Raw genomic sequence first — 21,856 nt, 5'->3', positions numbered from 1 at the left:
ACCACGAAGCATGAAAAGCAAGTCACCTAATTCCCAAGGCAAGTTTAAAGGATATGTAAAAAATAGAGCCCGCATCATTGCTTTACAAGTAAAAACATGCGGAGATATGGTCTTACGGCACAGAACCACAGTAGTTTCTCGAGTGAACATAAACTAGACAAACATCTCACCATATGGGAACTAGTCATTACTTTCATTAACATGTCATGTCGGCAAATGATGATCAGCCTCTGCAGGATCGAGCAATGACCACAACGACCAGAACCATGATCGAGAGGAAAAATGACGTTCTCAGCTTTTCGTCGAAGAGATCCGCCGGTCCTGTTTTGGTTTCTGGGTTACCAGCAGGCAGCTTGAAGAACTTTCCAGCTAGGTTTGCCATACCCTCAATCATTTCCATGAGTTTTACCCTTGTGCTGTCAAAAAGCCATCTCACAGCATTCAAGGTAGGGTTAGAATCATTCGGACTTTCCTCTGGGCTTTCCTCTGGAGGGCCATCATTTTCAGCTGCATATACCATGAAATTCCTTCAAAACTACACGACTTCACGCGTTGGTAAAAAAATACGAACTCAGGCCTTCATAAGCCACAAATAAAGCAATCATCCTATGATCTAAGTTACATGGCAATGACATCCTTACAGGCTGGAAAATATGTCATGAGGGCATCCACTAAGTGGCCTGTAAAATTTTTAAAATGCAGAAGGTTGTATTGAATCAGAAAGCGCCCTGGTCGCCCGTTTAGATGTTTACAGGCCTACATGCTTGGAATTGATATTGTCCCAACAAGAGCACAATTCTAATTAAAGATTTAAGAAGGAACAAGCAAATTGCCAAGTTCTCCGCTTCAAGCATTGATTCCATTCTATTTCTCCTTATATTATGCACCTAATGATATAGCAATGAAGAATATATTCCCCTTCCTGACATCGACAGGATGGTGTTCAGATATCAGGATTCAATGCACAGAGAAGACCGATCCAATAAACCATAACCATGAAAATTAAAACAAACCTGCATAATATGACTCCCTGAGCTCTTTTACAACCTCATTGTCCAATACAGCATCCCAAACAGCTTTATCTGAGGATAAAGAAATGACCATCCTCTAAAAGAAAAGGAGGGAACATCAATTATGTTGCAGAATATCACAGGTTCGACAAAACTATAACGGTCCACATTCCAGAATCTTTGCTAAATGTCATAGAATAATATAGGATCTGATAAAAAATGTGATCCAGATTTTCGAGAAGCATGAGTATACAGATAAACTGCATCCAATTGCAAACATCTAATTTGTGACCAGAAGCACTTCTAGTTCCACACTCTGCAACCAATTCAAGAGATGTTCATCTCACCATAGAATATTGCAAAGATATCTTTACAATCAAATTTTTTGTCCATGATGTGTAAGAGAGAGTAACTGATCACCTGAACAGCTGGCTCAGTCTGCAACATATGAAAAGCATCATAGACTCTCTCAGGCCCATAAGGATGCAGTGTTCTTATATCAGATGCATGCATAGCAGTGTCAACTTGGTCAAGCTCTGAGCCAACACAAGAATGCAGGTCCGATAAACCTGATCGGCTTTTAGATTCATTTGCCATTTCCTTATACATGGCAAGACCAAATCTATCCCTAATCTGGGGATAGGGAGTGGAGTCAAAAACCCTGTGAAATCAAAACCATTTCATCACCACAATTAGCATTTGGATCAAGTCAAAACTAAACAGGAGAGAGTAAAAGACCTCGATTTCATGTGAGCGAATTACAAGCCGATACCGAAAGAAGAACTCATACTAATAGGATCAATCATAGAAAGGACTAAAACTATAATAGAAAAGCCGGGTAAATTTAGGGGTTAATTGACATCTTTCCTTGTCCAAGACCATCCGAGCTCAGTAAACACAACTCATAGAACTCAAGTTTCTGAATAAACAGGCTTGCAGAAAAAAGCACAGCCTGGAAACTGAACTTGTGATGAAGTCACTAACAACTTGATGTTTAAACTTGATGACGGAAAAGTAAAAAATTTTAAATGCATACTGATGTAATTTCCTCTTCTAGAGGCACGAACATGATTAGGCAATGGATTACAATGCAATGCCTGAAGATAAAAACCTGCATCAGGAATTTATCTATTGGAAGTAGTCAGGAGCGCGTGGTGTTAGTCCATTATTCTGTCCAGACAATGAAATGAATTGATGATGACAATCCTGCTTTCTGTCGACGACTTCCACTCAATTAAAAGGAAATACTAACAAACTCGCCATCATGAGAGGGCGGCATATTTCTAGAAGACAAGTAACCAGAACCTACGGCAACAAATCAGACAGAAGCTAACAAAGCTACGTATGTTCACTTTACGACGGATAAATGATGAGAAAGAGACGCTCACTGTTGAAGAGCAGAGACAGCGTTTTCGACCTCGCACTTGGAAGGAACAGGACCGAGAACGAGGTCATCACAATACCCAACTGCGCTTTCACCTTCTTCTCTCCCATCCACGTATACCCATTCACCATCATCGTGCTGGGGAGGAGGAGAATACGGTGGCCAAGTGGGCACTATGACACCAGAGGTAGAAGCAGCAGGCCATGGAAGATTGTGGAAGGCAGAGGAAGGAGGAGAATAAGAAGAGAGGGAGAGGTGGTGGTGAGAGGGATCGAGCTTGTGGGGTTTCTTCTTCTTGGAAGAAGGAGAAGCAGCAGATTTTGCCGATGCTGAATTCGGAGCAGTAGGAGAAGAGTTGGGTTTAGTGGCAGTAGCAGAAAAGGGTTCGTGAAGCCCTGCGCCGCCGCTGCTTCTGGTGGCAGCTCGGCCAACGACAGCCCTTAGCATGTTCCCTCCTCCCATCTCCCTCTATGACGATTTTGTCTAGCCAAATGTCGAGATTTGAGAGGAGCAGAAGCAGAAGAAGATAATATGCCGATAGGCGATCGATCTCACCGTCGAATCTTCTTCCCGCGTGACTCGGGAGACCCGTTTAATGGACTCAGCCTGGGTTTAGCTCGACTCGGACCCGACTCACTCCATTTTTTATTTTTTGTCAAAGACTCACTCCATTAGACAATTTTACCCAACTAAAATTATGCGACTAATTCCCTAAATGGACCCTAACTTTTATTTTCAGCCCTTGTTCTGTCTCAAATTCTATCTATCTAAAACGAAGCTTCGGCTTTTATTCCAATCTCAAATCTGTTCACCGTCCAAAAATCGTCATTAATTTCTTTAAAATTATCAACATCAGGAGGCTGCCATTATTTTCATACTAAGGCGAATGTGTTAGTGAAGACATGGGTTCTCATAAAGTACTTATAATTATTCATGACATTAATAATTTTGATGAAACTGATAGAGATTTTTGGATGTGCGCGCAGAATTAAGATTGAACGTAAAATTTTGGGTATTAACGAAATTGGATTCAATCTAATCCACTCCAGATTTGGTACACTGAAAGAAAAGAAAAGGAAAAGCAATTCCCAAGCCGTCTTTAAACCGATCGCCAGAAATTCTGATTCTGACTTTAACCCGCCAAACTCTGTCTTTGCTCGGCTTTAGAGCCCGATTCTAGTAGAGACTCTTGGCCCAACCGATTATAAAGGGCTGTCAAAATTACCCGGTGGGCCCAAAAACCGACCCGACCATTCGTTGCTAAGCAAACCACCATGGTGAAGTTTCTGGGTACTAGTTGTTGCTCCTGTATAAGATATAGAAGATATCGGCGTTGCTGTTTCTGCTTGTTATTGTTCCATCTAGTATACTTCAGTCTGAGAATTCTAGTGTCTTCTGCTGCCTATCCTACATTTTCAATGTGGATAGTTTGGCCAAGCTTTAAATTTCAAGTGCTTTGCTGTTGAAACGCTTTGTTCGATCAATAAGTTTAATGGGCAGTTACTTAAGTATTACATTTTCCGGTTTGATCAACTTTGCAATGGAAGAATGAGGTGGGGAGGCTGATCTAAATTTAAAGTTCTACCTTTTTCTCCCTTGGATTTAGCAATGGTAACGTGGATTTCAGAAGATCATTGTTGCTTGTCCTTTACTCGAAGAAGCTGTTTTAACTGATTCTGCAGTATAGTAGGATCATGTTTGCACTGTCACAAGTTGCAGGTGGAGATTGCTTCTTCCTTGGTGACTGATTTTTTTTTTTCTTTCTTTTCTCAACTTCATTCAAAAGTTCTGATCTTTTTCCTTATCGATATCAATCTATTTCTGTACATGTTACTCTCAAATAAGATACAATTTGGCCTGCCTTCAAATATTCTGCTTTGGTCCTCTTCTGTCTTCTTATAGCGTGAAGATGATGTAGCTGGCGGTAATGCTTATGCAGAGGGGGCAGTAAGGCGCACTTTGATGGTCAGCTTGCCAACATGTCTGTGATATTTTACTTTCCAGTCCTTCCGGAAGTTGATCCTTCGAGAAGGAGAAAAGATGGTTTTTGTATGGTTTTGATACACCACGTACAGTCAAGCTTATGGACCAGTGGACAGACTAGGTAAGGCTTTTGGTAGCATGTTCTTGTGTATTTTTAGCAAGCTTTCGACGCACTAGAATGTTATGGAAACGGTCATTCTCTAATCTCCTGACTTGGTTTTTGAACTTGCTTTTCCCTGTGCTTCATGTTTGAGCATGCTTAAGTTGTTGATTCGAATGACTACCAGGGAGCCCAGTGGTGAGGCTGGTGTTGCTTCCCTTTCAAGAAATTTCATATACAGTGTTTGCAAGGTCCATATCAGATTTATTTCTCTTATCATTTTGTTTGTCCTTTTTCTTTTAGATGTAAACATTTCTATCTTATGTTGGCCCCATGTTTCTCTGTATAGCCATGACACACTTAGGTTCTGTTATAGCTAAATAGCAATTCGTTCCTATAGAATCGGTAACTTAAAAGGTCTTTGAAAGTCCGTGGATCTCACATTTTGGCAAGTGATATGAAGAAACACTGCTCTGGGAGGATAGAATTCGTCATGTCATGCCATGTAGAAAAAGAATATATGACTACAGATCTATCTGGCTACATGTCCTGTCAATTCGATAATCCTTGCATCTGTTGGAATTTCACATTGTGTTCATTAACACAACATACTGGGGAGGGTAAAGGATATTGATGTTGCTATTGGGAGATCTTTCGTTGGTCCTGTTACATTCCAACATGACCAACTGCCTAATAACCGCAAGCAAGGCTTTTCCCATTAACTGCGACGTGGATCTTTTCCCACATTTGCACCGTAATATCTGGTAAGTGGATTTGTCAATCACTTGAGATCTGGCATGACCAACCATGGAGGGAAAGTTTTCCTCAAAAATATTGCAACAATTGGTTTAAAATGGGTTATATAGGAACTTCTTAGGGCTGATTACTGGAAATCCATGGAGCAGTGATTTGAGATATATGGCTTTGCATGTTTTGGCTAACTCATGGAGACATGTCAGCAGGCATTTTCCTGGAAGGCATGAATAGTACATTGCTGTTTGTGTTCATGCATGTTTAGACTAGGCTTTGTGGAAGGCTCTCCCAATCAAGTTGTGCGCAGTATGGAGCGCGACCCATGTCCTTTTTTTTTTTTTTAATCTTTACAGTATCATGAGGGATGATTACTGATATGGTTCAAAGTTTTCCAGTCCGTCTATTCTTGGAGTAATAGGCACAACTTCCATTTCAGTTAAAAGCTGTATCTAGATCGCTGATCAATATTAGGTTGTGCTTATTAATTAGTGAAGCTGTTTACAAGTTACTTTATTCCTTTTGTCAGTACATTCTCAAACATGGTCCAGGATTTCTTATTGCTCTATTTTCTTAGCTATGCACAATGAAGCAGATACAGAAATGGGACTTGCATAATGCCCCTGGCCTCATTCAAAGTGGTTGGATCATTTACTCGACCTGTTTTTTTGTCCCATCAAGTAGATGCACAGCAGTGTCTAACTACAGTTTATAGACCTCTTGGCTTTGCTTTTATCTGTAATTCTTGCTTATTTAACAATTTACCTTAACTAAGGCAATGATGCTTTTCTCTTAGTCGGTTACGGATTATATTGTTTTATGCTTTAAATTGATGATTTAGGTAGCCTCTTTTGGCTGATCTTTTACATGAAATCCAGTATAAGTTGCTTCCTAGTTGTCTCGTGCCTTCCTTTGTTTTTGTCACTCGAACACCATGACTTGCTGTACTATCATACATAGTTCGACTTAAAGAGTGTCTGAACAAGATAGTAATGAGGACTCAGGTTTCACAACATGCCTATCAGGTTCTTCATGAGTTAAAGAGTGTCAATGCAAAACTACAGTCAAGGAATTAGCTGTTTAAACCTGTGACAATATCACGTTTGACTTTGCTTGGTTGAATGAGACATGTTACCAACAAATTTAGAGGAACAATTAATTGACTTTTCTACCAATTAATCATCATACATGTGGCATCCTGTGACTCTTGGTATAGGTTGAACTGCTTCAGTTTCCTGAAATACTTTGTCAGCTTTTATCAGAGCAGAAAGGAGATATCCATCTATATCCTGTTTTACGTTGTTTGTATATGGTCATATTAGTAAGATCAGCTGGCACAGTTGGCTTAGTTATGGAAAATTCCTTGAGTATCCTTTTTTCCCTCTCAATTGGTGTATTTTCTTCTCAGTCTTAAACGCCTAGTTTAGCCGGATCTCTTGGATAAAGAAGCAAATTCTAGATGAAATCTGACCACTCTAAAATCGAAGCGTTGGCCTATGCTTCCATTTCTTCAAATATGAAACCCTCTCTTTTGTTGTCTTTGATGGCAAGTCCTACACTAATCTTAAAAAGTGTGATTTGCCGGTTTGCACAGGAGTCTTCATCCTTTCCATTGCATGGGCGCTTCCCTTCAGGCTCAACAGTTCTGCTGCTTTCTGGTTTAGTTACAGTTACCTCAGATAAAATTTTCTTGGACAGGGAAAACTTTTCCCCCCACCATGACTTGCTTCTGCACATCAGCCTTTATCATGTAAGTGATGGATACCCTTTCTCATGTTCTCTAAGGCAGACGAGTTCATGGTTGTTTTAATTGCTCAATTCAGCCAGTGAAAAATTGGAAAGACTGCTTGTTGTGCTGCAACAAAGAACATGACAACTACATCTGCTACAAGATGACATGGTGAACCCCCCAGCTTTTGAGAGACATTGTGATTTAAGTTTGAAAGTTCACTATCCGAGGGAATTACTTAAAGAATGGATGAAGTAGGATTACTCCGAGGCTTGAACTATCACAGCTCTGTAATAGGTTTCACTCGGCAATCCTCGCTCTTATCAACATACTGAAATCTGCATCTTTCCTTGCGGGTGGTAGTCTGTAGGCAATGTTTGACAAGGGAAAGTAAATTAGATTGGCGACGAAGAGGGGGACGAGGAATGAGCTAGAAGATGCCTGCGACGCGATCCATCGTGCCGGAATCTCACTGTGAGAGGCCAGCAATAGATTTAATTGGTAATTATGATCGTTGAGAGCTTCAAGTAGGAAAGCAGGAAAAAGGGATTGATGCTTATTATCAGATCTAGACCAGGCATTCCTCTATCCAAAGTGAATTCAACTTTCTAAGACAGAGTGATGACATCTTTAGATTTTGAATTGAAGGTAAGATTCTTGAATGCATATCTTCACCGAGGCCTTTTGCTTCAACATGTAGCAAGGCAGAAGCGGATGTCAGGATAGAGTAGACAGTATCATGGATTTTGTTAGACTCACTGACTGAAGAAATTTTGGTTGCAGCAGAATGGCTCTCGAATGCTTGGAGCCCAGTTCTTAAACATTCCTTCTTTTCCGAGAAAAATTTCACAGGATTTAAGAAGTTAACTAATTATTCTGTAATTGATGATAATATCTTTCGCACATTTTCTGTTACGAAAATTGCCCAATCAATTCTAAAATTATTGTATGGATGCCAATTTAATCCTCAACTTTTCAATTTTGACAAGTATTGAACTTTTGTATAGAATTTCAATATAGCATATCTCGTCAATTTTCGCTGGAACTCACCGATGCGGTGATCCAGTCATCGCCGGCCGTGGTACACCGCCACGTTAGAGATTTCCAACAAAAAATGAGCGAAATGACTATATTGAAATTTTGTGCAAAGGTTTAGGATTAAATTGACAAAATTAAATAATTGAGAATTGAATTGGCTTTCATACAATAAATATAGGACTGATTAGACAATGTCTCCCACCGTATTGGTATGTACTCAAAAAGCGAGGGGGCGGTGCTCTCCTATTTATTGTCATGTTAAAGCATCTTTTCCTTTTTTTTTCATTAGCAAACCGAATGATGGGTGATGGCATGCAATGATGACATGGGACCGTCATTAAGATCCTTTTCTATCTTCTTGTATTTTTCCCTGATCTTGACCCCAAAAGAGTCAACAGTGAGTTGAGATTTCAAATGAGACAATCATTGTTAATTTGCTCTCTGGTCACACGGATAATTCCTACAGTAATCCTCATTCCTGCACAATTTGTCAATGACTGAAATTATTACCCCTACCCAATTGGTCATGATTAAAAAAAAAAAGGAAAGGAATCATGGGCATTGGCCAAGTCTTACTTTAGGATACTGGTTGTTTGGTGTATCCACCATGAAAACATTCAGCTGGAGCTGTTCATCCGTGGATATTCCTGATGGGGTTTCAGAGAATTCGTTTGTCTGCTCATTCATTTGATTGTTCGTTTTCGGGAAGAACATTAAATAGAGGGCAAAAGGCGAAAGAAAGGCGAGCTCGAGTTAATTTGTTATGTTTTTGCTGATAAACATTGGATAGGTTTAGCCTAACATCGCCGGTAGGGTCTTTCGTTTAGAAGATAAGTCCATTTCTTACCATTTTAACATGCTAAACAACAACATTCATTTGATTGGTTATTTCAAGTCACCGTTTTATATAGGCAGAATTTCAAATAAGGGCCTGAAGTGGTCAAATCGTTTCAAATAATGACTTTTGACCGGCTGGCAAGCATGTGATTATTCCGGTTATCGGAGAAAAGATATTTCAGCAAAAGGAAAAAAAAAAGAAAAAAAGAAAAGGAAAAGAAAAAATAGAAAAAAAACCAATAAAGTAAAGGATGAAAATGCATTTCAATCGACGAGGTAGGGCTTTACTTTAGACTCTTATTTGAGAAAATGATGACACTTTAGGTTCTTATTTAAAACAAAATATACTATAGGCTCTTATTTGAAAAAATGAAGGCACTTACTTTGAAATTTTTTTATGAACCTTACCTATAGATATGACTTCTTCAAGGCTGAAAATTCACCTTCATATGCATAACATGTAAATCTCTAGTTTTGGTTTTGTGGGATACTATCTTGACTTAAAGGCAAGCTCTCACATGCCTAGCTCCCCTCAAACTTCAAATCCTAATCATTTTGTTCTCCACTTTGGCAGATGATGTGATGAACATGAGAGAGAGGGAGAGGGGTCAAACATAGTTTTACTGTGGATTTAGCCAGTGCAGGTCCCAGCCACTTGCCAACAGCCCCTTTTGAATTGGCATCATTCTCTTTTGTCGTTCCCACCATTATGGATCAATTTCTCTTAGCCGCATCAAGTAGGATCTCACTTCTGATTTCACCTCCATTTTTCCAACCCTTTTCCTTAGTCCCATTTCAACTATGGGACAGAACACACGCAGAAAATTCATTCTCTATGCTAATCTTGTCTCACCCTGTCCATTAACATAGGATTCTTCTTGTTATGCAGTAGACTAACATCTTTTCCGCCCGTTGTTCTGATGGTTGGTGGAGTTTTTCCCCTTTCCATCAACACTACAGTGAATCCAATCTTTTTTTTTTTTTTCACAGGAAAATTGATCTCGCTCATGTGTGCCACGAGGAGACAATCTATACGACCTCACCATGTGAAGTTCTTTGTTGCTGCATCATATGAAAGTCGACAAGCATGTGTCTAGATCATGTTCATGCTGTAAAGAATTTATGATGTGCACCACCACTCTCGTGCAGATTGCATATGAGTCAGCGGTGTCTCTCGGCTTCTGGTGAGAATGGTTGGATCTTTAAGAACCCTAGTTTTCAAAAGGATTCTACGAAAACAGGCCACAAACACTCCCAAATTGAGTAAAATCTGTGTACATCTACAAGTGCCGAGATCTCTCTTCCCCCAAAGAGTTAAAGTTGGCAGCTTTCACTACTTCTCCACCTTCAAGTGTCTCCGTAAGAGTTGCTTTCGCCCTTCGTTATCATTTTTGAAGAAATCCTCTGGAAATTGACTCTTCAAGGTGTGCCTTGGAATCAGAACGTGAGAAGTTGTTTTAACTCCTCTAGTTTTCTTGTGTCAATGCTGGTGAATAGCAGCAGCTCATTTACTGAAGAAAAACCAAAGGTCGATGCATGAAAGTTCATTACATTTTATGTTGTGTAAGAAACGAAGCACCGAGTTGAGACCCAAAAAGAGAAGAGAAAAACAAAATCACGCACTTCACTGAGACGAAGCACGCCTCCACTCCCATCCACCATCCTCTAAAATGGAAAAGCAAAGTTGCAAATGCTCCTTTGCCCTTTTGAAGTAGGGCCATGCGAGCAAGCTGATGCGACTTGGATATGCAATAAGTTTCAAAACGAATTACATTGTACTGTCAATTTTCTGTATGTATAATATAAGTTCCAAAGAGAGGGAGATCTGATAGCAACCTTGCCCTCCATGATTGAGGTACTTGTTGAACTTAGAGAAACCAGAAATTATTGTCTAGATGCATTGCACTTGAACCAACCAAATTGAGATGGCCTTGCAAAGAAAATTTGCAATTCTATTAGATTCCGTTCGTTTCATAGACAATAAATAATCTAAAAAATATTTTCTTAAACAATCGCTTGAAATAATTAGCCAATAAATTTCATTTATATTATCAACAATAATTTATGTTCAAACTTTTTCGCGAACGATAAAACTATTTTTTTTTCGTTCATTCATTTTTTGCTAGTGATATAAGCGATTATTTTTAAAAAAATATTTTTAAAAATATTTATTTTTTTAAGAAATAAACGGAACCTTGACACGTGCATGAAATAAGATTGTACTAATGACGCAATTTCTCTTCTTCTTCTTTTTTGTAATTTTAAAGATGGGGAAGGCTATTGCCGAAAAGTGAAAAAAAAAAAAGGAATGAAAAGGAAAAGTTAAGGTAGGAAGGCTTTGGGAGTGAAGACTATGAGGGAGACAAAGTGGGCCAGCGGGGGGTCCAATCAACACATCACACCTGACAATTCCTTGGGCCCACTGACCCACTAATTTTAATTACATTCCTTCCTTTTTTGCCCTTTTCTGTCTCTGCCATTGAAGAAAGCAAAGCTCAATAAGAACACGCCAGTCCCCCAATTGCAGCTTTTGTGCTGCATTGGGTCGCCCTTCCCTTGTGATGCATGTTGACTCCATCATCCTCTCATAGAATGAAATGAGTCTTTGATTATACATCGAAGTGTGTGATTACGTGCTAATAAACGTCCGTGAAATCGAAAGAATCATGAATAATCAGGAAATGTTTGCGAAATCATATGACGAAATCGTAAGTAGAGATTCAAGTGAATTGGCGATGAATGACGTTGCATTAATTGATAACTTTGTAAATCGGTTGATTTGAGGGTACATGGTACTATTCTTTTGTGTTTTTTTCACTTTTCTCTTTTACCCTTTTAGGTGCATGCTTCCTTTTCATTTTTAATCTTAGTGAGTTGTGCCAAGGTACCGTTTGGGTTAATTTCGACTTCCATGAAAGCTTAACTACATGATGTCCTGCTCAGTGCAAATTGAGAGAAAAGTTATCTTGGAACCCATGGAATTATGGAAGGAGTATCCCAAATGAGAAAAAAAGCTTAACCTAGATGTAGAATTCCATATGTATTTCATCACATGTTGTATCGGGGGTGTGCAACCGGACCGGTTCTACATGGGAATCGGACTGAACCATCAGAAAGCAGGTCCGAGAATCGGTTCTTGTTAGAATCGGTCCAGGAACAAGTTCTAGATTTTTGGAACCGGTTGGAACATGTTCGGTTTCAAGGTTCTGAGTGAATATCCACCTAGGAATCGGATCGAACCCGTACCAAGCCGGTTTCAAGCAGTCTTATAGAAAGTGTCCAAGGTTTAGTTGGAGACCTGTTATGGAACCGGTTTCATGACTTAAAAAGCCAAACTCTAATGTGCTTTTCCTTTACAATCCAACCTCGGGAGTCGCGACTCAGCAATATAGCATCACTCTTTCGCCTTTCCTCTTAGGGATTTTTGCTTTTGGCGGATAGTGAATTTTATAATTCATATTTTACTTTGGATCATCTCATTGTTACTCATATTATTTTGCTGGAAAAAAAAAAGAAAAGAAAACCATGAAAAAGAATAAAAGAAAAACAGGTTCTCGGGTAAACCCTAGAATCGGACCCAAAAAAAGGGTAGGTTTTGAAACAAGTTCCAGGGCAAACATAGTATGTTCCAGGTTCAAAAAATTGAGAACCGGTTACAACATAGTAGGTTTCATGTTTTAAGTCTGGAATCTACTCATCCTGAAACCGACCACCCTCATGTTATACTTCCAAACAATTCCAAGTATAGAACTGTTACCGTCACATGCTAGGGGTCCATGCACTAACAAACAAAATTAGGTACATAAACATATATGCTCATGGTAAATGGAGAAAAAGGTCTTGGATGGAAGCATGCATGATAGTCTTGATTTGTATGGAACTAGAAAAATGAGTGAAAATGATTGCACTTGAAGCTTTATTGCTCATACCCAGATGGCACTTTTAACGACATCCATGATACAAAAGTAAGACAATGGGCATGATGGATCATCAGCTTTACTCAAGTCAAACTGGCTGGACTACAACCTGATGTTCTTGGTATATTCTTTGAGTCTTGATGACATTCTCAATCTTGTCCCATTAGTTTTGGGCCCACCATTTAGCCTTGGCATGTATAAGGAAAATATTAATTTACGTGGATATATTTTCTGGGGATAAAATTTGAATTATGTGAGCAGTAAATGGTGTGTGGATGGAGCTTCTAAAGTAAGAAAGAAGATAAGTTCTTTGGCTGCTGACAGAACAGATTAATTTGATTCGAGGGATATGTGACTGGATCAACTTGCTAATTGCATTCATGTTATTGTGGCAAAAAGAAGCGATCGAATAACAAAATAGACAAAACTATGAAATAAATCGGGCACCAGATTTATGTGGTTAGGCCAGTCAAGGGGTCATGTGCCCATGGGAAGAGCAGCAAAAAAATCCAGTGCAAATCAAGTGATACCACGTAGATTGCAAGTGCACGAGTTACTCATATACTCTCAGTTTTTCACAATCTCCAATTACATCTAATAAGTCATACAGTGTTTAGCCTAACATTTCCTCGCGTAAAATCTCTCGATCTCACGAAGAAAATCACAAATCTGACTCACATGATTGAATTGGCTTCAACATGAAAAGTTTCACAAAGAAGTCACCTCTCTAATACACTTTACAAGAAGTCACAGTTCTTATATTATACAAAATTGGGTCCGAAAATAGGAAACCTCCTCAAATTAGTGAAATTTCCTCATCCTTTTTGGTGCTCAAACTTAAGACATGTTTTCAACGGTTATGCATTCAAATCGACACCTGCGGTAAGATAATTGTTACTGAAGAATAACTGACACTCTGCATATCAGATGGTTAACATCACGATCAATCAGGTGCCTTCTGGTTTAAGCCTCTTAGATATCATCACGCACTTCCATTCTTTTATCTAATAACACTTTCAATGATTTGATCATTAAGAGCACAATGCATGGGGCAAATTTTGATTAATTAGGAAATTAATGGAGCTGTTTGCTGCTAATTAATTGAGTGTGGTCCATGCATGGGTTAGCAGAACACAGTGCCTCTTATGGTAGCTCTGTATCTTTGAATTGGGAGAGCATAGAGAAATAGAAAAAAGGAGACACAGACAGCACACGAAGGACAGCATTAGAAAATGTTCAAACATCAGTTTTGTGATATGGTGGGAAAATTGAATTCTCCACTTTCTTGGATCAATTGAGAAACAATGCTCACTGTATGTAGAGTGATTAAAAAGTTAATTCACGGTGATCATTTAATCTGTGAGCCCAAAGAAAAAGCAAGTAAGGAATGGTTAAAAAGTTAGGAGCAAAAGAAAAGTGAAAAAAAAAAAAAAAAAAATCCAGGAGAAACCATAAAGTATAGGATGGGCATCAGACAAAAGTAAAAACTGAGGTGAGAGAAAGTGGAGGAATGATGATGAGAGAAGACAAGAGAGAGAGAGAGAATACAAGAAAGAGAGCAATACAAATTTGGAGTAGCAAGGAGAACAAGAACTGGTACAGAATTCTTCATGCTCACTTGAAGAAAGTAGTCATGTCTCACCACTCCCAGAAAGCACTTGTTCTCAAGATCAAAGCCTCAATGACCTTCGTTTTACCTCTCTCAACACCACCAGAACTTGCCTGACAAAATCCTAGGAACCATGAAACTTCCTCTTCTCTTCCTCCTCACATTCTCCTATTGCTTCCTCGCAACATCATCCCTAACACTACCCATTTCTCTTCCTCTCCAGCTCATCTCACTCCTCTCCTTGAAGTCATCCCTCAAAGACCCTCTCTCAACGTTCCGTGATTGGGACCCTACTCCGGTATTCTCCAACGCGAATCTCCAGGACCCTGTCTGGTGCTCGTGGTCCGGCGTGAAGTGCAACACCGAGAGATCTCGAATCGTGTCCCTCGACCTCTCTCGCCGCAACCTCTCCGGCTTGATCCCGGCTGAAATCCGGTATCTGTCGGGATTAGCCCACTTGAATTTGAGTGGGAATGCCTTGGAGGGGCCTCTTCAAGCAGCCATATTTGAGCTGATAGAGCTCAGGACACTGGACATCAGCCACAACTCCTTCAACTCAAGCCTTCCACCAGAAATATCGAAGCTCAAGTCCCTGAGGATCTTCAACGCTTACAGCAACAACTTCACTGGCCCTCTTCCCCGGGAGGTTATTGCACTCCGATTCCTAGAGTACCTCAACCTTGGGGGAAGCTACTTCGAAGGTGAGATTCCGCCAGGCTATGGCGGCTTTCCGAGGCTGAAGTCTCTTTATCTGCAAGGAAATTTCCTAAGAGGACAAATTCCACCTCAATTAGGATTCTTGCTTCAATTAGAGCACCTGGAAATCGGGTACAACCAGTACAACAGTGGCGTCCCCTCGGAATTTGCACTTCTATCAAACCTCAAGTACTTGGACATCTCAAGTGCCGATCTCTCAGGTTTGCTTACACCACAGCTCGGAAACTTGACTAAGTTGGAGACGATATTATTATTCAGGAATCGCTTAACCGGTGAGATCCCGCCAAGTTTTGCTCAACTGGAAGCGCTACAAGTTCTCGATTTATCGGATAATCAGCTTTCGGGGAGTATACCGGAATGCTTGGCCGCACTGAAGGAGCTGACCATTTTGAGCTTAATGAGCAACAATTTGAGCGGCGAAATACCGGCTGGAATTGGCGAGCTCCCAAACCTGGAAACCTTGGAGCTCTGGAACAACTCCCTTACTGGAATCCTGCCGCAGAAGCTCGGCTCTAATTCGAATTTGATTGTGCTCGACGTATCGTCCAATTCACTCAGAGGAAGAATCCCTCCAAATCTTTGCCTAGGAAATAAGTTAGTGAAGCTGGTCCTCTTCTCCAACTGGTTTGAAAATGAGCTTCCTGCTTCCCTGGCAAACTGCACCACTTTGCTTAGGTTAAGGATCCATAACAACATGCTAAACGGGTCGATCCCTCGAGGTTTTGGGCTCTTACCGAATTTAACGTTCATGGAATTGAGCAAGAATAGCTTCAGCGGCCGAATTCCCGATGATCTCGGCAATGCAGCAGCCCTGCAGTACCTCGACATATCGGAGAATTCCTTCGAGACCGACTTGCCCAGTAACATATGGGGCGCGCCTAAGTTGCAAGTTCTCTTGGCAAGTTCGTCCAAACTCACTGGCAGGATTCCCAACTTCATTGGGTGCAAAAGTGTGTACAAGATTGAATTAGGAGGGAATTCACTAAATGGTAGCATTCCTTGGAACATTAGCCACTGCGAAAAGCTTCTCTCTCTCAACTTGAGTAGGAACATTCTGACAGGCGTAATTCCTTGGGGGATATCTGCGCTTCCTTCAATCACCAACATCGACCTCTCCCATAACCTCCTGACCGGAAGCATCCCCTCGAATTTTGACAATTGCAGGACATTGGAAAGCTTCAATGTGTCATTCAATCAGCTCATGGGGCCGATACCGTCTTCCAGCACAATCTTCAGAAACTTGCACCCCTCATCGTTTTCGGGCAACCAGGACCTTTGCGGTGGCGTCCTGGAAAAGCCATGTGCTGGCGACGTGCTTGGTGCCGGCGAGATGGAGGTGCGGCGACGGCAGCAGCCAAGGCAGACTGCGGGCACGATTGTGTGGATCACTGTGGCAGCCTTCGGCATCGGCATATTCGTTCTCATTGCTGGCACTAGGTGCTTCCATGCTAACTATAGCAATAGATTCACTCATCTTCAAGAACGAGAAGTCGGCCCATGGAAGCTGACGGCCTTCCAGAGGCTGAACTTTACAGCGGACGACGTGGTGGAGTGCCTGTCAATGACAGAAAAGATCATAGGGATGGGGTCTGCCGGCACAGTGTACAAGGCTGAAATGCCAGGCGGCGAGATCATAGCGGTGAAGAAGCTCTGGGGGAAGCAGAAGGAGCACATGAGGAGGAGGAGAGGGGTCTTGGCTGAGGTCGAAGTGTTGGGGAACGTGAGGCACAGGAACATTGTGAGATTGTTGGGGTGTTGCAGCAACAGAGAGTGCACAATGCTGCTCTATGAGTACATGCCAAATGGCAATTTAGATGATCTGTTGCATGGGAAGAACAAGGATCAGAATTTGGGGGCTGATTGGGTGATTAGGTACAAGATTGCCCTCGGCGTGGCTCAGGGGATATGTTATCTGCACCACGACTGCGATCCCCTGATCGTGCACCGCGACCTCAAGCCGAGCAACATATTGCTGGATGCCGAGATGGAGGCCCGAGTGGCCGATTTTGGGGTGGCGAAGTTGATCCAGAGCGATGAGTCCATGTCCGTGATCGCAGGGTCCTATGGCTACATTGCCCCAGGTGCATTTTCTTTCTGAATGTTCTTTGTTGTTGCATAGTATAGTCCATAATCTGTAATAAACCGGCCCACTTTTCCACAAACAAGATGACCCCGTTCGTATATGTTCCTTTTCTTTCCTGTCGGTCTGGCTATTTTCTATAGTTCAAAAACATGTCTAAAGCCTCTTAAGATTAGTTGTGTCCATAGTGTATCTGAAAAAGCAAATAGCGGGCACTTTTTAGGGGCAAATCTTGCCACTTTAAGCATCAGCAGAAATGGTGAAGAATTTGTTTGCTGCCTTTTAATTCATGGGAAGAAAAACACTAAAACATGTTCTGATGTCAAGCTACATGTATCAAATGGCCTGTTAACAGTCCACACTTAATTCCATGCAGAATACGCGTACACGCTACAAGTCGACGAGAAGAGCGACATCTACAGCTATGGGGTGGTGTTGATGGAGTTGCTGAGCGGTAAAAGATCGGTGGATCCCGAGTTTGGCGAAGGCAATAGCATTGTGGATTGGGTGAGGTCGAAGATCAAGACCCAGGAAAGCGTCCTCGACGTCCTGGACAGGGAGGCGGGCGCGGCGTGCGGGTCGGTGAGGGAGGAAATGATCCAGCTGCTGAGGATTGCACTGCTCTGCACTAGCAAGAACCCGGCAGACAGGCCTTCCATGAGGGACGTGGTGCTGATGCTGCAGGAGGCAAGGCCCAACAGAAAACTGCCTGGGAATTTGACCATTAATGTTGAAGAAACTGGTGGTGGTGGTGATGGAGATCCACAGAAGCCAGCATTGGGCTGTTAATATGGCGTTGTTGTATTGCTCCTGGGATTTCCTTTCCTTCTTTTTTTACCCTTTCTTTTTGGGATTTTCACATTGGGTTGGGATTGGTATAGGAGAAGTGGTTTCCTTTTTATACTTAAATAGGATTTCCGAGCTTGTCTGTATCCTGTTCGGCTAGGCCATGTTACTTTTTTTTTTATCGAGTGATGTGTGTGACCTTTCACAAAATTTCTATCTCGACCGTGTCCAAGGCCAAAAACCCGTAACATATGCCGTTAGGATTATCTCACGTCGATTGTGAAAGGAACTTATGATCAATTTATAAGTGTGAGAAAAAATTTCATCATTTGAGCTAACTTTTGATCAAATTGAGCTAATTTTGGTCAAGTCGAGCTCCTCCGTAACTCAAAACACAGTGTTCGTTCCAATGTATCAACGGCACAAGTCACGATTAGATGCATTGACAAAAAGGTGAGATGTCACAGGAAAACAAAATTTCTCCTTCCACGTGCTTTGACTTTAGTTCAATTCAATCCTTTCTTTCTTGCCGCAAGCACCGAATCATGGCCGTTCTTCCACTCCGCCGCCGACATTTGTGCGTGGATCATGCAGTAAGTTTCAAACGTAATTGGTGTGACGCCCTACATTAACTTACTGAGCTATTGTCCGCATTGACCTATCTCATACAAGTCTTAAGATTTTATCTTTTGGCATACAGATGGATACCTTCTCGGGAGGTAACCCACTTTGAGAGTACTCGCATCCGAGCGGTAATCCACTCTAGGAGTGCTCTCACCTGAGCACATTTGATTTTGGAGTTTCAAAATTAAGCATTGCCGTTAAATCAAAATGCGCCTTCGTAAATTAATTCCAATTTTCACAAATATATTCCAAAATCGATCTCTCTTTATTCAGTGCACAATTCTGTATATTCCTGCTCATTTTGCCATTGTAGATGCCCGCCAGGAGCGATTCCTTGTCCAGGCTCTCTAGCCCTGGCAATCACTCCCTGCTCTCGTTGGACCGGTGCCGTTACAATTGGAGGCAGATGGACTGTGTTTGGTTATGAAAAATGTGTACGGCACGATATTTTAAACTTTTGAACAATACCGTAAAGGTTCCAGAATTAGATGCAATCTAAATATTGAGTTTATCCTACAAAAATGCAGCCATAGCTGCAATAATTCGAAAGTTTGACTAAGACTGATTTATGTAACAACTGTAGGACTGAAGTGAACTCTGGTTGATTCCATTGTTGCTTCGATGACGTGAGCTCTCAAGCTGCTCTCTTTTGCCTGCACATTGTAAGAGACTTATTCTCAATTTCACAAAGAAGGTATCAATCCTATTCTACTTTTGATGATTGACGATAACTGAAACTGCTCGAGTCTATCATCAGTGCATCTCCATTTCTATTGATGAACAACAGTAACTTGAGCCCATCAGTTGAATATGCAGAAGATCGAGCCCATATCCATTGCTGAAGACTGACCAAACAAAGAGAGGAACTACAAGAGTTCTGAGAAAACTTTGTTGGGGCTCACCAACAAGGTAATGAAGACGGGTATAAACTTGTCAAGTTCCTGAAAACACTGCCTTTGCCCTTCAAGGGTGCTCACAAGCTCTGTTGTCAAATGGTACAATTCCTCAGCCTGCTCAAATCGGCGCAGAAACAGCATTCGCCGACCAGTTAGGTTTACCGCATTTTTTGTAAAAAGATACCTTATGTTTTTATAGGAATCACATATTAAGAAAAGGAGAAGAAAAAACTAAGAACCTGTAACAACAAATTGAGATTTGTTGAGTTTATGTTGGCCAATGCCTCCATAGCCATGTTCATAGCTCCGGCAATGGACACCGTGTCATCGGCCTGTAATATGTAATAGATTTCCCTTGGTCACTACTACCCCGTTGTATCAGGATCTTGAAAGATTGCATCGTGAATTCGCTGAAGAATAAAATGAAACGAGAAGCACAACGGATCGGAGTCACCTTGGCGCTTTCGAGAGGAAGAAGGTGGGAAAGAGCCACCAGCTTTCTAGACAACCTGCCGAGCCCTTCGCCGTGTTTCCTCTCCAGCTTGGCCGGATATTCTTGCAGCATATGAACCTGAGGGCTTATGATCTCGTACAGCCTTATACCATGTCTCAGTCTTTGCATTTCGACGATCTTCTCCATCGCCGACGATCTCACCTTCGATATCCCGAGCCACACCCGGCATAGTTTCTCCTATGATCACCAAAACATGAGAGCAATCTTAATGCCGATGATAAAAATAACAACGCAGAATAATCAAATTCCAAATTTACAGAAAGAGCGTGCCTCGGCATTTCTTTTCGCGTCATCCTCGGCTGCTCGAGCACGAGCATTAGCGAACCTCCATTGCAATAACGAGCTATGCAAGATACGTAACTTGTGAATCTCCTCTTCTTGCAAAGGCGACACATTCCTCTTTTGCTTGAAGTACTTCAAAACCTTGCTAACTGCTCCGCCGTTACCACCACCTCCGTTTATTTTGCTCTCCGATTTCTTGTTACTGGCCCTCGGCGCATTGAACCCGGAAGAAACTTCCGTCGCTACCGGTCCGGCCAATGATGAGCTTCGACCGGGAGATAGGGCCCACGCGGAGGGCGAAGGTGGGGCCGACCGTGTCTTTCTTGGTACTACAAGCCCGGATGAATTACTTTGCTGGCGTTTCTTTAGCATGACTGAGCTTACATCACCCTTGCTATTGTCAACGTCGCCATTTCCGTCGTGACTTGACGAATTGGTCCTCGATTTAGAAGTCGATTTGGAGCGGAAGACGACGGCGAATCTTTGGCTAGGGGCTCGGGTTTCTGGGAGCGACATGGCGGTTGGAGCTCCGCTTCTGCTGCGGACAAGGTGCGGTGGAGGCGGCTGCATCGACGGCGGCAGCGGGCAACGGCAGTGGCTTCGGGAAGTGTTGTTGGTGTCCATGTTGACTCGGTACCAATTTTCCCCTATATCAATCTCAATGGTACATACAGTGATAAAAGCGTGACTTATCGTCCACTTCTTCATCGAGAATAAGTTGAGAGCACGTTGGAGTCTCCCTCTTTCAAAGCTCTCACGATCGCAGAGAAACCAACGAGGCTTTCACGTCGAACGGCGGTCGGTGCAGTGGACTGAACTTTCGTTCGGTTATGAAATTCAAGGAAGCTCGTTCAAATAAGAATCAAAAGTCAATCCTCAATCGAGCCTCGCTGTGCATCTGGGCCCTATAGAAATCCCCAGCACAAGTTGGCTTTCAAAGCCCACTAATTTTCTCAACTTCCTTGCGCCCAAAGACCACAATAGATCGTCTAACATTCCTCAAACCAATCTTCAATAGTCCGACCAAAAAAATAAAAAAAAAAACATTTTCAATGGGATCCTCAGAGAGAACAGAAATTTTTACGAACAAATCTGCCTATCTGTAGACCTATCAAAATGAGTCATACACTCATTTCTTAATCGATATATGATGGGCTGAATTATTACATAAATTAGTTAAATGGGTCATAAATAAGTTCAAACATAATTTGAGTATTAAATGAGTAATAAATGGACCGTAAATGGGTTTGCACTTTACTTAAACCCGACCACCTCTATGATCTCTCTTCATTTTCTATCTCACTCCGCACTCTAATCTCGGTTTGGATATGAGTTTTTCTACATTGGAATAAACATGGAAGTATTTTGGGAATATGGGTCGGGTCGGGTAGGGAATGGATTGCTGGTTATGTTGCTAGTCGAGTATGGGTCGCTATACTTGTATCACAACATATGGGTCATAAAATTGGTTTAATGAGTCGTATTTTGGATCAAAACATTTATGACCTCACTCAAATCTTACCCGACCCCACCCGTTTGACGGGTCCAATCTCATGTTGGGACAAACGACTCTAACTCGACCCAAATACGACACATTCAT

The 21,856-nt window shown here is 41.6% G+C and overlaps 3 protein-coding genes across 4 annotated transcripts; 1 reads left to right on the top strand and 2 right to left on the bottom strand.

The window, feature by feature from the left end:
- Positions 1-30: 30 nt before the first annotated feature.
- On the bottom strand, positions 31-2,961 carry LOC115743322. Of its 2 annotated transcripts, none has more exons than XM_030678052.2 (4): positions 2,399-2,957; positions 1,431-1,671; positions 1,014-1,107; positions 31-507 (listed from the first exon to the last, which is right to left on the bottom strand). In XM_030678052.2, exons 1-4 carry the CDS (start codon positions 2,854-2,856, stop codon positions 224-226), a joined length of 1,077 nt encoding a protein of 358 aa, XP_030533912.1. In that variant the 5' UTR covers positions 2,857-2,957; the 3' UTR covers positions 31-223. The 2 variants fall into 2 exon arrangements, with proteins under 2 accessions (XP_030533912.1, XP_048138469.1); XM_048282512.1 differs by lacking the exon at positions 31-507 and adding an exon at positions 521-922 and having other exon boundaries at positions 2,399-2,961.
- An 11,331-nt stretch (positions 2,962-14,292) lies between these two features.
- Positions 14,293-18,144, top strand: LOC115744928 (leucine-rich repeat receptor-like protein kinase TDR). Its single transcript, XM_030680346.2, has 2 exons — positions 14,293-17,155; positions 17,531-18,144. The coding sequence occupies exons 1-2, from the start codon at positions 14,491-14,493 to the stop codon at positions 17,941-17,943; spliced, it is 3,078 nt and encodes a 1,025-aa protein (XP_030536206.1). The 5' UTR covers positions 14,293-14,490; the 3' UTR covers positions 17,944-18,144.
- A 986-nt stretch (positions 18,145-19,130) lies between these two features.
- Positions 19,131-20,880, bottom strand: LOC115740838 (QWRF motif-containing protein 7). Its single transcript, XM_030674457.1, has 5 exons — positions 20,245-20,880; positions 19,915-20,151; positions 19,700-19,792; positions 19,467-19,574; positions 19,131-19,217 (listed from the first exon to the last, which is right to left on the bottom strand). The coding sequence occupies exons 1-5, from the start codon at positions 20,878-20,880 to the stop codon at positions 19,131-19,133; spliced, it is 1,161 nt and encodes a 386-aa protein (XP_030530317.1).
- Positions 20,881-21,856: the final 976 nt, after the last annotated feature.

This window comes from Rhodamnia argentea, chromosome 7, assembly GCF_020921035.1.
Source record: "Rhodamnia argentea isolate NSW1041297 chromosome 7, ASM2092103v1, whole genome shotgun sequence".
Taxonomy (NCBI): Eukaryota; Viridiplantae; Streptophyta; class Magnoliopsida; order Myrtales; family Myrtaceae; genus Rhodamnia; species Rhodamnia argentea.
Note: the sequence above shows the minus strand (reverse complement) of the source record. Positions and strands in the feature narration are given on the sequence as shown.

What these genes read in the sequence shown, in the direction of transcription:
- LOC115744928 (XM_030680346.2), top strand. Translation starts at nt 14,491, where the DNA reads ATGAAACTTCCTCTTCTCTTCCTCCTCACATTCTCCTATTGCTTCCTC. An exon ending in CTATGGCTACATTGCCCCAG is followed by an intron (nt 17,156 to 17,530) that starts GTGCATTTTCTT and finishes AATTCCATGCAG; the next exon opens with AATACGCGTACACGCTACAA.
- LOC115740838 (XM_030674457.1), bottom strand. Translation starts at nt 20,880, where the DNA reads ATGGACACCAACAACACTTCCCGAAGCCACTGCCGTTGCCCGCTGCCG. An exon ending in ATCTCAATTTGTTGTTACAG is followed by an intron (nt 19,575 to 19,699) that starts GTTCTTAGTTTT and finishes CGATTTGAGCAG; the next exon opens with GCTGAGGAATTGTACCATTT. An exon ending in CCGTCTTCATTACCTTGTTG is followed by an intron (nt 19,218 to 19,466) that starts GTGAGCCCCAAC and finishes TACAATGTGCAG; the next exon opens with GCAAAAGAGAGCAGCTTGAG.
- LOC115743322 (XM_030678052.2), bottom strand. Translation starts at nt 2,856, where the DNA reads ATGGGAGGAGGGAACATGCTAAGGGCTGTCGTTGGCCGAGCTGCCACC. An exon ending in AGACTGAGCCAGCTGTTCAG is followed by an intron (nt 1,108 to 1,430) that starts GTGATCAGTTAC and finishes CTTTTCTTTTAG; the next exon opens with AGGATGGTCATTTCTTTATC. An exon ending in CAGGGAGTCATATTATGCAG is followed by an intron (nt 508 to 1,013) that starts GTTTGTTTTAAT and finishes TGGTATATGCAG; the next exon opens with CTGAAAATGATGGCCCTCCA.